General features: G+C 38.1%; 1 protein-coding gene across 1 annotated transcript; it reads left to right on the forward strand.

Moving 5' to 3' along the window:
- The first annotated feature begins 1539 nt into the window (after window positions 1-1539).
- On the forward strand, window positions 1540-10049 carry LOC306849601 (indoleamine 2,3-dioxygenase 2-like). The gene is made up of 10 exons (XM_079384762.1): window positions 1540-1692; window positions 3022-3117; window positions 3995-4114; window positions 4208-4326; window positions 6105-6119; window positions 6402-6501; window positions 6872-6989; window positions 7084-7135; window positions 7238-7386; window positions 9005-10049. The coding sequence occupies exons 1-10, from the start codon at window positions 1591-1593 to the stop codon at window positions 9457-9459; spliced, it is 1326 nt and encodes a 441-aa protein (XP_079240888.1). The 5' UTR covers window positions 1540-1590; the 3' UTR covers window positions 9460-10049.
- The last annotated feature ends 5081 nt before the right edge of the window (window positions 10050-15130 follow it).

Raw genomic sequence — 15130 nt, forward strand, 5'->3', positions numbered from 1 at the left:
GGGGTTACACCCCTACTCTTTAAGAGAAGTGCCATAGGATTTTTAATGACCACAGAGAGTCAGGACCTTGGTTTAATGTCTCATCCGAAAGAAATGTTAGTTTGGTTGAGAGTGCAAGCTGTGCTCCTAGGTAGATCAGGGGATGCATTCCCTTCAAAAACAAATTTAATCCTCTGCGTCTTCAGCAGCTCAGATGTAGGGAGTAAATGACGACTGCTATATTCATTATTACATCCAACAACAGAATGCCTCTGTCGCTTAATCTGAGACTTCTCCTGCACCGGAGTCGACAAAATGGCAGACAGCTCTCAGCTCACTCAGGGCGGGCAAGGCCGCATTATCCTAATGGGCAACATGGGCAGCAGCCCAGGGCCCCGAAGACTAGGGGGCCCCCGAGTCAATTCTCTTTTGCATTGTATATATAGTTGCCAACCGTTCCGTATAATACGAAATCGTCCCATCTAGACCATACAAATAACAAAAAAAAAAAAATTCCAAAGCATTGTTTGAAGTGCAAACATAGCCGCTCAAGGAAGGCTTTAAGACCAAGCTCCCGCTTCACAGCGAGTGTGGCTCATGTTTTGATTTATGCAAATCAGTTGAATGCAAAGACGTGATTATTGATCATAAGCACTACATCCAGCTAGAAAACATACTATCTACCCTTTACTATTTGCAATAGTTGGACCGAGGCTATGGAATATCCTTCCTTTATCTGTGAAAGCTTCAAATTCTGTCTAAAAGTGTAAAACTATATTTAAATCTTATTTTCTTATCTTGGCTTTTTAAACGTTGTATGTTAAATTACCTACCTGAGCGAAGATGTCTTTCACTATTATAAGTTAATGTTGTTAAATAGAGAAACAAAATTATACATTTTTAAAATGTCTATAACTTCTAGCATATTATAAAAAGAACAGGAAGAAGCCATTTTAGTAGTGAGTGATATTTAATTTTATCTGCTGGGCTGTTTCTGATTTGTAAGATTATTACTTTTTTTTTAATTTATGTACATAATGTTTTGCCTCTTATGGTATTATGACTGCGCATTGAGATTTTTTTTATTTCACAAGTATATCGTGCACGTCTTTATACAGTTTATACCCAAAGCTGCGTAAGCCCAGGGCCCCATAAAGGCTTAAAGTGGCACTGAGGGCGGGTCTAAGGTAAGACGGCCTTGTCAATTAACTCTCGTGGGAGCGGTCTGTGCAGAACTATGTCATTCTGACAGGAATCTGAGAACAGCCTGATTTGAGAAAGAGGATTTAAAAAAATGTAGCTTGAGATGACACAACGCAATTACAGAATTACCCCTGTATTGCAGGTTATGACAACTGTTGCCGTAGTGAATCTGTGGTTTTTACTTATTCATACTCATATGATTTCTGATTGGGGAAGTGAGGAAAGGTCAAAAGAAACACACAAAGAGAGAGAGAGAGAGAGAGAGAGAGAGAGAGAGAGAGAGAGAGAGAGAGAGAGAGAGAGAGGAAGTTTTGTTGCTTGACAGATAAGGTTCATTTCACCTTTAGCTATAGAGCAGTGAGAGTCAGAGAGAGGGACAGAGAGTCAGTCACTAGTGTTGTACTAAAAATGATGGGCACTAAAGTGAAAAATACCAAAAGTGAGACACCATTGTCTCTGGAAGAGTTTCTCATCTCTGAGGATTATGGGTTTATACTTCCTGAGCCCCTGGTAGGTCATTACACTCTCTCTATATCATTTTGGATTTTTTTTTAATACATTTTTATGTTTGTTTGTTTTTTGTTTTTTTAATATTTAATATTTAATATTTAATATTTTCTAATATTTATATAATATTAGTTTCATGCAGTGTACAATATAAATTAGCCAATGGTAAGAGTAAAGGCAATGTATGACAAAAGAAGCAACTGATTGCTCATAGGTAAAGCTACAGTTTGTGTCATTGCTTGTTATAGATTGGTAACACACAGAGAGTGTCCAAATTACTGTGCTAGTGAGAAGGATTTAACAAACTATTAATTTGCATTTATATACAGTCAGTATATTTAGATGGAGTAAGCCTGATTGTTTGTATAAGAAAGCATTAGACTTTGACACTGTTTGCTTTTTAAGTGACCTTTATCTATTTGCTTTAATGGTAAATAGGTTAACACAAAACTTTGATTTCCAAAGATGTGACTATAATTTCAGTAGTTCACATTCAGAGGCCAAGGAAGCAGACAGACGGTGATCTTAGAAAACTATCTAGACCAAATTAGTAGAACTTCACTGTAAATTTGATGACAAGTGCAGTTAATTTTTTAGCTTTCGAAGGTAGTGAGTTGTTAACTTTGATTTGCATTTAGTATCTGAGATGATGTATCTCTTTCAATGATTGGTGGGAAACTAAGAATCCACCTCAAGATAACCTTTTGACTGTGTACTCTGTCGTATTCAACTCTTTGGCTAAAAAAACCTTAAATGCATGGTAAATTTTATGGATATAAGATTTAACGTAAATTGAATATGCATTGTGTAGGATTTCCTCATATCAAATGCACATTTGCTTATACGAAGTTCTGTCATGAAACTCTAGATGGTACAGGCCGATAGGTTCTAATTCAATATGATATAATCACATCATTATTCACATGCCGCAGCATCAGAAGCCAATAAGTTTGTTGCTTAACTTTCAAATACTTGGCTAGTGTTTGCTGTAGTTGCAGCGCACTTCAGAAACCCTCCACCTTCCCTAGCTCCTCCTGTACAGATCTGCTACAGGGTAATTTCATGTATGTTATATTTAGGGATTATTTCACAGCAGTATGTCTGTGGATGTATTGGGCAGTAGCAAGTCTTAGTACTAGATTTTGGCAGATCTATTCTGCCAAGACCAAACACATTAATATTGTAATGCTATTACCAAACTGTCTGAGAGTTGTCATGGCACGAACAATAAATAAAAATTACCACAGTAAAAAATGATCAATATATATATATATAACATTGCATATTATTGTGTTATGGACACATACTATATACACCTACATTGTGTTTCAGACAGACCTGCCGGTGTACTACAAGCCCTGGATGGACATTGCCAGAAATGTGCCAGAACTCATCTCTTCCCATTCTTTGCGCCTCAGAATTCATGATGTATGAGCTCTCATAATGAAAGCATTTTACCTACACAGAGAAAGAGAAATAAGCAGCACATTGGCATTTTGCATTTACATTCAGAATATAACCATTCTTCAATGTTTTGTGCTAAATGGATTGTTATATATTATTATAGATTGTTATATATATTAATTTCATTAAACAGTAAACTTTTACTTTCATTTTCCTTTCTGCCTTTCTTTCCTTTCATCTTCATTTGAGGAACTACAAAGCCTATATGGGGATTTCATTGTTTAACCCTTTCAGACCAAAATTATTTTCCAGTTACATAAAAATAAGATCTTTTATGATATATTTTGTACTTATAAATTAAAACAGTTAAAATCAAAATGTAATTATTTACAGTTACAATAATTTAACTACTATTTCTAATGTTATTTCAAATTGTTTCTGACCACTTGCAACATCCACAATCCATTTTCTTAAAGAAATGTAATTGATAGAATTATTTATTATTAATTTAATTGATGGAAGCGGATAACTCAAGTTAAACTGTGTAAGACTAATATGTACGTACTAATGTCACCTTTTAGCTTTATTTTAAAACAAAGTATTATTTCAATAATTTTAAACAAATACAAATTCTGCCCTATTTTTTCTGCCTTGTGACACATGCCATCATGCTTAACTCTAAATAATTAATTTATTTATTTGTTTGTTTGTTGGTTTTAAAACAGCTACAGTTTGGTATTTTGCACTCAGACTGACTTCCAATCTAATTAATTTTTTTTATTTGAGGTATCACGTAGGAAATAAACAGCAGAAAATGGTGATGGTGAGAATGGATGCAGGGTCTGAAAAGGTTAATAATCCAATTATGATTATTCTGTGATTGTTTTGTATTCTATCTCAGATGCCTCTGTTGGAGACTCATCTGTTACAGACTCATCGTGAGCTGCGTTTGGCCCATCTGGCTTTGAGCATAATGACTATGGGTTACGTATGGCAGGAGGGAGAGAGAGAAACAGTAAAAGTACAACAATGTTTTTATGCATTCCAAACCCCTAACAGGACTGAAGAACAGAACCAAACTGTCTGACTATTTATGTTTGTCATGAACTTCTAGGTGCTTCCACAGAGTCTGTCGGTGCCATTCTGTGAGGTTTCTCATATACTGGGTCTGCCCCCGATTCTCACCCATGCTGACACAGTCCTTGCCAACTGGAAGAAAAGAGATCCAGATGGGTAAACTCACTGATCCATACAATAAAGTTTTGATATTTAGTAATATTATCTTGCCCTGTTTTTCCTAAGACATAATTATTTAATTAGGTTCAATACCTGCTATCAGTAGGTATTCCTGTTCATCTCAATGGTAGTTGCTCGGCTGGTGCAGCACCCCCAGAAGCACACTCCCATCTTTTCCCAAGATTGTTCAAGGGTTTGTTATCCAAAAGCATAGTTAACCAACCATTGTAGCAAGTTCAACTGATAACAATAGAGTTCAACGATTTGGTGTTTCCATTCACAAACAGCATTGCGAACATGTGTTTGGAACTGTAGCTCTCAACCCGTGGTTAGAAGCATTGTTTCATGTTAATATGACATACAGTGGGGATCGAAAGTTTGGGAACCCCTTGCAGAATCTGTGAAAATGTGGATAAAATGTATCTTCTGTCGCGTCAGAAGGGCAGTACTAAATGGAAAAATATGATATTTCAACAAAATAAGAAAAATTTGGACATCTACATCCTGTTCAAAAGTTTTCACCCCCCAGCTCTTAATGCATCGTGTTTCCTTCTGGAGCATCAGTGAATGTTTGAACCTTTTTTAATTGTTGTGTTTGAGTCCCTCAATCATCCTCAGTGTGAAAAGGTGGATCTCAAAATCATACAGTTACTGCTGGAAAGGGTTAAAATATGCAAAAGATGCTGGAAAACTGAAGATTCTGCAGGACCTGGAGGATTTTTCTGAAGAACAGTACTCAGTTTAACTGTTCAGAACAAACAAGGGACTCATGAACAACCATCACAAAACAAAAAAACAGTCGTAGATCATCCAGGTAAACACACACAGTATTAAGAACCAAGGGTTCCCAAACTTTTGAATGGGGTTATTTTAATAATTTCAGCTATTTTTTTGTCTTGTGGACTATATGTAAACATCTTTTATGGAAAATATCTTCCTCAGGACAGTACTAAATAAAAAATAACATGCATTTTGTATGATCTCTCTTATTTTGGTAAAATTATCCACATTTTCACAGATTCTGCAAGGGGTTCCCAAACTTTCGCATGCCACTGTATGGACAAAATAGGTCAAAATTAGCAAGCTAAGATGTAGTACAATCTAAATATTTTATTCCACGAATTTCATTCTACTTGTCTTAGATTCTAAACAGAATTAAAGCACAGTTTTTGAGAAGAACAACGGATAAGCACACAAGTAAGTTAATTAAGTAGGTAATTACGTAGCTGTTCAGGAAACATTGCCCAGATCTGGATACAGTTATTTATGAGTCAATCACCGGAATTAATGAGAATGTATTTACAATAATACTATTTATGCAATCTTTATACTGTTCACAGTTTGCACTTTATACTGTTTTCAGTATACATGGATGACCTGAATGACCTGTCAGCCTACTGTACTAGGTGTCAGGGTTTGGTTTGTTAGCATGAATAGTAAGCCCGTGCTGGTACTCATCGTAACTACACTATACAGCATTAGGGCAAAAGGCAGCTTTCTGCACTGGCAAAAATAGCAATTACAAGCGATTTCATTATATCCGCTATTATATGTTTCACCTTTGCTCCCAGAGGTTTTCTGAATCAACATGAAACATAACAAAAATAACTATGTTATAAACTAGTTAAATTGTCTCTCTTTTTTGTAAAACATTATAAAACAGCCTATATTTAAACAAATCAGCTATATTTCAGATGTGACGTGTATTATTAAGCAAACTAACCAGCAATATTATATTTCTTTTTCATGCATAACTGGACATGGACTGTCCCCAGACCTTTTTCCATGGAGTAAGTATTTTGTTTTATTAACAGAAAGTGTTAAATGTTATTTATTTGTAGAACCAGCAGAGGGAGTCATCTCATTAGGTTCAGAAGGGAATACGTAAATATGTGCTGTGGGAATTCAGATCCTTTTTGCAGCAATTTAGATACATTTAGGTCAGGAATTAGAATGCACAATGAATGAATGAATGTATGCATAAATAAATAAACCACATGTTGATGTAGATTGGCTAGTGCCTCTGACGTGTTGACCTGTCATTCATGGTGACTGTTTTGGCTTCCTGGAAGGAACTTGGAGTTGTTGTTTACATTGCCTGGCGGGGAAAGTGTAAGAGGATTTTTTCTGGTGACACTGCTGGTGGAGTTGGCAGCTGTTCCCGGCCTGAAGGTCTGACTCCTTTTCAAATCCACAGACTGAGCACTGAGCTACAGAAGCCATAATAGCAAAGAATTCATATTGATACACCATGCTAGTATTTAATTAATTGCTCTGGTGCATCATGGCATGTGAATATGCATTGAGAAAATGTGTCGGATTTACTTTGAAACAATTTTCACTCTGAAATTGCTAGGGAATTTTTACAAATTACAAATAAACAGGAATGAAACACTTTGATTTAAACATGAAATTTTGAAGTAGAAAGACTAAAATAGCATTGTCTTGTGCGCCAATAATCTTTGTTTTATTTGCGGTGTGGTATTACCATCTGATTACATTAATGTACCATGGTAATGCATAGCTGTTTCTTTTTCCACAGTCTATCCTTGATGTCATCAACGGCTTCCATTATAATGATGTTGCTATGGTCACCAAAGCTCTGGATGTTGTCAGTCAGGCCATAGACAGCATGAAACAGGCCCTTAAACTAATGCATGGTAATACTGTCAGGAGAACAGATGAAGTTGTTTTAATATATTCATTCAAGTGGATTTAATACTGCATGTAAAATATAAATCTTTACTGTTTCAGAATATGTAGATCCCTCCATATTCTATGGCATTATGAGGATCTATCTGTCTGGGTAAGTCATACTGTAGATTTCACTGCTGTTGTTTGGATTTCCTTCAGAGTTCTTCTGAATCTATAAAAGTGGATTAACTCTCCTTCTGCATGTGGGTGTTAGATGGAAAGATAACCCATCGATGCCAGAAGGTCTTGTGTATCAGGGAGTTCAGGAGAAGCCAATGGAGTTTTCAGGAGGCAGTGCCGCTCAGAGTAGTATCTTACACTGCTTTGATGAGCTGCTGGGAGTCCAACATGAAGGCAACAGCGGTAAGAGAACCATCAGTAATTGTTCTTATGGTTAGATCATTCCTGGTTGCATGATGCATTACAGGTCCTTCTCAAAAAATTAGCATATTGTGATAAAGTTAATTATTTTCTGTAATGTACTGATAAACATTAGACTTTCTTAAATTTTAGATTCATTACAACACAACTGAAGTAGTTCAAGCCTTTTATTGTTTTAATATTGATGATTTTGGCATACAGCTCATGAAAACCCCAAATTCCTATCTCAAAAAATTAGCATATTTCATCCGACCAATAAAAGAATGGCCATTATGTTAATTTATGCACTCAATACTTGGTCGGGAATCCTTTTGCAGAAATGACTGCTTCAATGCGGCGTGGCATGGAGGCAATCAGCCTGTGGCACTGCTGAGGTGTTATGGAGGCCCAGGATGCTTCGATAGCGGCCTTAAGCTCATCCAGAGTGTTGGGTCTTGCGTCTCTCAACTTTCTCTTCACAATATCCCACAGATTCTCTATGGGGTTCAGGTCAGGAGAGTTGGCAGGCCAATTGAGCACAGTAATACCATGGTCAGTAAACCATTTACCAGTGGTTTTGGCACTGTGAGCAGGTGCCAGGTCGTGCTGAAATATTAAATCTTCATCTCCATAAAGCTTTTCAGCAGATGGAAGCATGAAGTGCTCCAAAATCTCCTGATAGCTAGCTGCATTGACCCTGCCCTTGATAAAACACAGTGGACCAACACCAGCATCACTGACTGTGGGTACTTGACACTGGACTTCAGGCATTTTGTCATTTCCCTCTCCCCAGTCTTCCTCCAGACTCTGGCACCTTGATTTCCGAATGACATGCAAAATTTGCTTTCATCCGAAAAAAGTACTTTGGACCACTGAGCAACAGTCCAGTGCTGCTTCTCTGTAGCCCAGGTCAGGCCCTTCTGCCGCTGTTTCTGGTTCAAAAGTGGCTTGACCTGGGGAATGCGGCACCTGTAGCCCATTTCCTGCACACGCCTGTACACGGTGGCTCTGGATGTTTCTACTCCAGACTCAGTCCACTGCTTCCGCAGGTCCCCCAAGGTCTGGAATCGGTCCTTCTCCACAATCTTCCTCAGGGTCCGGTCACCTCTTCTCGTTGTGCTGCGTTTTCTTAAACACAGGTGATGAGAATGAATGAACTAACAAGGAACTGATGAGGAAAACTGGAACAAAACCAATTAAGGGCAAACAGGAAACTAAGCAGAAACCAAGGTCGGCAGTCTTACCCATGATTGCGGTTTTGAGTAATGAACCAGGCTGGGAGTTTTTAAAAGCCTCAGGAATCTTTTGCAGGTGTTTAGAGTTAATTAGTTGATTCAGATGATTAGGTTAATAGCTCGTTTAGAGAACCTTTTCATGATATGCTAATTTTTTGAGATAGGAATTTTGGGTTTTCATGAGCTGTATGCCAAAATCATCAATATTAAAACAATAAAAGGCTTGAACTACTTCAGTTGTGTTGTAATGAATCTAAAATATATGAAAGTCTAATGTTTATCAGTACATTACAGAAAATAATGAACTTTATCACAATATGCTAATTATTTGAGAAGGACCTGTATATGAAAATTATAGTTTTGCTCTATCAACACTGTCCAAACAGGAGACTTCCTGAGAAGAATGAGGGACTACATGCCGCGCTCTCATACGCAATTCATTGAAAACATCTCTAGTCGCCCATCTCTGCGCAGCTTTGTGCTCCAGCAAGCGGATGAGCGTCTAACCCACACATTTGAGCAGTGTGTTGTGCGCTTGGTGGACTTTCGAAATTACCATATCAACATGGTCACCCGTTACATCACTATCCCGGCCTCCCGTGCCAAACAGCTCCGTTCCAACAAGCAGGGTTTAGCCGAAGAGCTGGACGTGATCAGAAGAGCACCCACAGCGCTGGAGGAAAGAGGTACTGGAGGGTCAGGGATTATGACCTTTCTGAAGACAGTGCGTGACGAAACCAAAGACACTTCCATCTCACAGTTTACTGTTGAAAACCAAATCTCGCCAGACCCATCGATAACAGAAATACAGAAGGCTGCATCTGAACTCATAATAGAATGATAATAGCACCAAAGTATTATCACCAAAGTAAATCATGCACTACGGTAAAAGTGTTTTTATAGGTCATAATATAATTTAGGGTGATATTACACACACAGACAGCAGTAGTTCCCATTCCCATTCTGACTTTAGCAAGGGCTTAATTCAAACTGTCTTTAACAATTTGACCCCATAATGAGGTAATATTTGTGTTTCTGATTAAACAATCCAGATATGAAACACATGGAGAATTTATGCACAAAACATGACACTATTTAACAAAATATAACTATGTTGGTTGTTTCACTGCTAAACCCTAACACAAAACCAAAGAAAACATATTAAAATACAAACTCCTCGAGGCTGTACTGTCTGTGTGCATGTTTATAACGTGACAAACAATCCTGATTTAAGGGTTATTCAAGGTTAAATCTAAATTTCATTCATTTTGAAGTCAACATGAATTGTTTGTAACTCATCTTACTTCCAAAATTTGACATGCAGTATTTTCATATAAAACAGGATATACAATAACAAAGTTGAGACTTTTTGAGTTGAGATTTTTTTGAAAGTGTATGTCTAATAGGCAATGTGCTATAAATAAATTGTTTAATAAATAAAAAATAAATAAATAAAAAACTGAGTTAGTATTCTTTTTGAAATGGAGTGGAGGCTTGGACAATATTTTAGATAATATTGTGTCTAAAACATAAATCACTTAATATTAACTTCTTGTTAATTGAACTGTTTAATAAAATCAATATCACATTTGCAATTGCACAATACCAAACATTGTTAAAAATGTACCTTTAGGTGTACAACAGCTTGTCACTGGGGCATTACCCTTAAAACTCACCATATATATTTGGACACTGACACAATTTTCATAATTTTGGCTCTGTATGCCACCAGAATTGAATTAAAATGAAACAATCAAGATGAAATTTAAGTGCAGACTTTACGCTTTAATACAAACTATTGAATTGCAAATACGCATTGAACAAAAATATAGCATAAAATGCTTAGGAATTACAATTTTTATACACAGTCCCCCCATTTTCAGGGGCTCAAATGTAATTGGACAAATATAATCATAAATAAAATGTTCATATTTTAATATTGTGTTGAGAATCCTTTGCAGGCAATGACTGCCTTAAGTCTGGAACTCATGGACATCACCAGAGACTGGTTCTTTTTGTTTATTCACTATTTGATTTTTCAAGCCTAAAACTTTCAAGCTTTGGTCTTCTAGTACAGGGGCATCATCTTACAGTTTTTCACATTTGCTAAACCTAAACAAATTTGTCAAATTAATCACTCTTTTTTGCAAAACCTTAAACAAGTTCAGGCAGTTTAGACACTGTTTGAAGATCTCACGCACCCTTTTTTGCAAAATTCTAAACACTTTCTCACTCATTAAGACACAATTTGCACTGTGATTAGGGTGACCATACTGTCACGGTTTGGTTTCTGCTTAGTTTCCTGTTTGCCCTTAATTGGTTTTGTTCCAGTTTTCCTCATCAGTTCCTTGTTAGTTCATTCATTCTCATCACCTGTGTTTAATTAATTATCTTGTTTCCTCGTTTGGTTGGTCCCTTTATAAGTCCTCAGTTCTCCCTCAGTCTTTGTCTTGGATTAATGTTAAATAATGGTAGTGTGTGTTGAAGCTTAAAAAAAAAAAAAAAATACTCCTTTTCGTCTATTCCTCGTCGTGCGCATTCTTCTACAACCACATCCCGTAACACATACGTCCTCTTTTCCCCGGACAAGTCCTCTTTTTGGACCAAAAAAAATGCGTCTGGCCAGGATTTCTAAATCGCCTAGAATGTTTGGGAATCGGTTTTTGCTTTCTACAGTCACCATTCATTGTGTGCATCTTTGTATTAAAGCCCTGCACGGGACTGTTTTTTTTTTAAATCCCGCTCCCAATTTCTGACTATTACCGCCTTCGCATAATAACAAACTTCACATCTTTTTTTCCAAACTTTACACACAAATCCAAGAATTGCACACACAAAATGCAAAATGCCTCACATCTCTTGAAAATGAAGCACTGCATTCAAAATATCACAAACACATCTCAAAAGCAAACATTTGTCTTGCGTTGAACGCAAGATTGAAAACACTTTTTTTTCCATTTAAATTTTTATTTTATTTTACAGTAAGCATTTGTGGTTGTGGATCCAGTATTACACAGTGAGAAAGAAAGGAAATACATTGTTTGCATCCATTGTTTAAAACCTACAGTTTTTCTCAGTCGCTTTGGTGCATTTCTCGAATCATCCTTACTGTAATACTGGCAAAGAACTATGTGCATTTCTCAAAACTATTTGTACAAACAGCACCATACAATGGATTATTTGCATGATACATAATCAATTGCATGAATGTACCAAAGCAATTGCAACTTGTTCAAAAGAATGAGAAACTGATTTTATGATGTGCACAAGTGACTAGATGATGTGGAGTTTCAACAAGTAATGTTGAGAATTTAATTTTTGATCTGAGAAATGCATCAAAGCGACTGAGAAAACCTGTATAACTTGACCTGTGGCCTATTTATAGACTTATTCTAAAGCCATGAGTGTTTGCAGATGTGAACAGTTAGTGTGAAGCACTGATGAATTAGCGTGGCTTTTTAAATGATTTTGTTTGAAAAAGGAAATCAAGACTCTTCCTGTTAGGGGATCACATGACGCTTTCATGAGCCAAGTCTCACATTAGCTGAGCTCCGTGTATATTACCGTCTTTTACTGTTGTTCATCTTCGTTTTTTATATTTGGGGTAGTTTTTTCATTTGTCGTTGGTCTGAAAAGACTACGCCTAACCCTGATCGTAAGGCTAAAACAGATATTTTCTGAAAAGTTATCAGAATCAGAATCAGAATCAGAAATCAGAATCAGAATCAGAAAGAGCTTTATTGCCAAGTGTGTTTGCACACACAAGGAATTTGTCTTGGTGTTATGAGCTTCCAGTACAGAAAGTACAAACATAGTGCAGACAACATATAATTAAGGTGATAAAGAACACTAATGAGAGAATATACAATAATTAAGGATAACAATAGTAATAAAAATAAAAATATACAGAAAAGAGACATGACCATAGACAGAACTGTGAATGTGCATGTGTCCTATGTACAGATGAAGGTTTGATGGGTTATTTACAGATGCACAGTACCGGGGTGTGTTATGTGTTGTTCAGGTGGGATACGGCCTGGGGGAAAAAAACTGTTCTTGTGTCTGGCTGTTCTGGTGCTCAGTGATCTGTAGCGCCGGCCAGAGGGCAACAGTACAAAGAGAGAGTGAGCTGGGTGTGAGGGGTCCAGAGTGACTTTCTTAGCCCTTTTCCTCACTCTGGAGGTGTAAAGTTCTTGGAGGCTGGGCAGAGGGGCACCGATAATTCTCTCAGCAGTCCTGACTGTCCGTTGTAGTCTTCTGATGTCTGTTTTGGTAGCTGAACCAAACCAAACAGTTATAGAAGAACATAGGACAGACTCGATGATGGCAGAGTAGAACTGTTTCAGCAGCTCCTGAGGCAGGTTGAACTTCCTTAGCTGGCGGAGGAAATACAGCCTCTGCTGGGCCTTTTTCGCAATAGAGTCAATGTGATTGTCCCACTTCAGGTCCTGGGAGATGGTGGTGCCCAGGAATCTGAATGACTCTACTGAAGTCACAGTGCTGTTCATGATGGTGAGTGGGGGGAGAGCAGGGGGGTTTCTCCTGAAGTCCACTATCATCTCCACAGTTTTGAGCGTGTTCAGCTCCAGGTCGTTAAGACTGCACCAGACAGCCAGCTCCTTAACCTCCTGTCTGTAAGCAGACTCGTCACCGTCCTTGATGAGGCCTATGACTGTAGTGTCATCCGCAAACTTCAGGAGCTTGACAGAAGGGTCCTTTGATGTGCAGTCATTCGTGTAGAGGGAGAAGAGCAGTGGGGAGAGAACGCAACCCTGAGGGGCGCCAGTGCTGATGGTGAGAGTCCTGGATGTGAGTTTGCCCAGCCTCACTAGCTGCTGCCTGTCTGTCAGGAAGCTGGTGATCCACTGACAGATGGAGGAGGGCACAGAGAGCTGTCTCAGTTTGTCTGAGAGAAGGTCAGGTATGATGGTATTGAAGGCCGAGCTGAAGTCCACAAATAAGATCCTTGCATAATTCCCAGGTTTATCGAGGTGTTGCAGGATGTAATGCAGTCCCATATTGACAGCGTCATCCACAGACCTGTTTGCTCTATAGGCAAACTGAAGAGGATCCAGCAAGGGTCTAGTGATGTCCTTCAGGTAGGCCAGGACCAGTCTCTCAAGTGACTTCATGACCACAGACGTGAGTGCGACAGGTCTGTAGTCATTAAGTCCAGTGATTTTGGGCTTTTTGGGGACGGGAATGATGGTGGAGCGTTTGAAGCAGCAGGGAACTTCACACAGCTCCAGAGATCTGTTGAAGATTTGTGTAAAGCTGGGGGCCAATTGGTCAGCACAGACTCTATCAATTCTGAGTTATCTCTCAATTCTGAAAGATGTTGATCCAGGAGCATGTTGTACTTGGTGAGGAACATGTTGTACTTGATGAAATCACGCTCACCACATTTTTTATGACATCATATAGAATCCAAATGTTTTGTACCATTTTAGTGTCATGTGATGTCTGGTCGAGATGCAGAATCAGTAATATGTGAATATCAGCTCCGCAAATGTGAATTAGAACATATATTAATTATTATATATTATACTATGGGCCGTTGAATGCTTGAATCTGATTGGCTGACGAATGTTCTAAGGTGTGCAATTATTTTCAGGGAAACGCACGGCGAACGTAGTTCCAGGGACAGCATTACATGTCCATATCACTTCGCCAAATGATTTGTGTTATTTCAAATGTCCTTACAGCCTAAAACAGCAAAAGAACCAAAACCCACAACGACACTGGCCAAACAAATAAATATAGTAAACATAAGGATACAAACGACAGATTATATTCATGTTTTCGCTACAAAATTAAATTTTATTACCAGTTCTCAACTCCACAGGACCTCCAATCAACCACATCCAATGCTCTAACTCCCATCTTCTCCTTCTGTCCCCTCACCGAGGCAGAAGTATCCAAACTTCTCCTCTCCAGCCATCCTATAACATGTCCTCTCGACCCAATCCCCTCACACTTTCTCCAAACAATCTCTCCCACACTCTTACCGGCACTCACATACATTATCAACACATCTCTCCACACAGGCATCTTCCCCACAGCATTCAAGCAGGCTCAGGTAACCCCACTGATCAAAAAACCTACATTAAACACTTCTCTTTTAGAAAACTACAGACCTGTCTCTCTCCTTCCATTCGTATGGAAAACATCTGTGGGGAAGATGCCTGTGAGGAGAGATGTGTTGATAATGTGTGTGAGTGCCTTTATGAACTACTTTACTTCCAAGATCGATACTATCAGAGATAAAATTGTAATCATGCAGCTTCAGCACGTCAGCTACAGTATCGCATCAGATCCCCTGAGGAACAATTCCACTCATTCTCTACTATAGGAGAGGAAGAATTGTATAAACTTGTTAAATCATCTAAACCAACAACATGTATGTTAGACCCTATTCCATCTAAACTACTAAAAGGGCTGCTTCCAGAAGTCATAGATCCTCTTTTGGCTATTATTAATTCATCATTGTCATTAGGATATGTCACCAAAAC

Source organism: Barbus barbus (genome assembly GCF_936440315.1).
Source record: "Barbus barbus genome assembly, chromosome: 29".
NCBI classification, from domain to species: domain Eukaryota; kingdom Metazoa; phylum Chordata; class Actinopteri; order Cypriniformes; family Cyprinidae; genus Barbus; species Barbus barbus.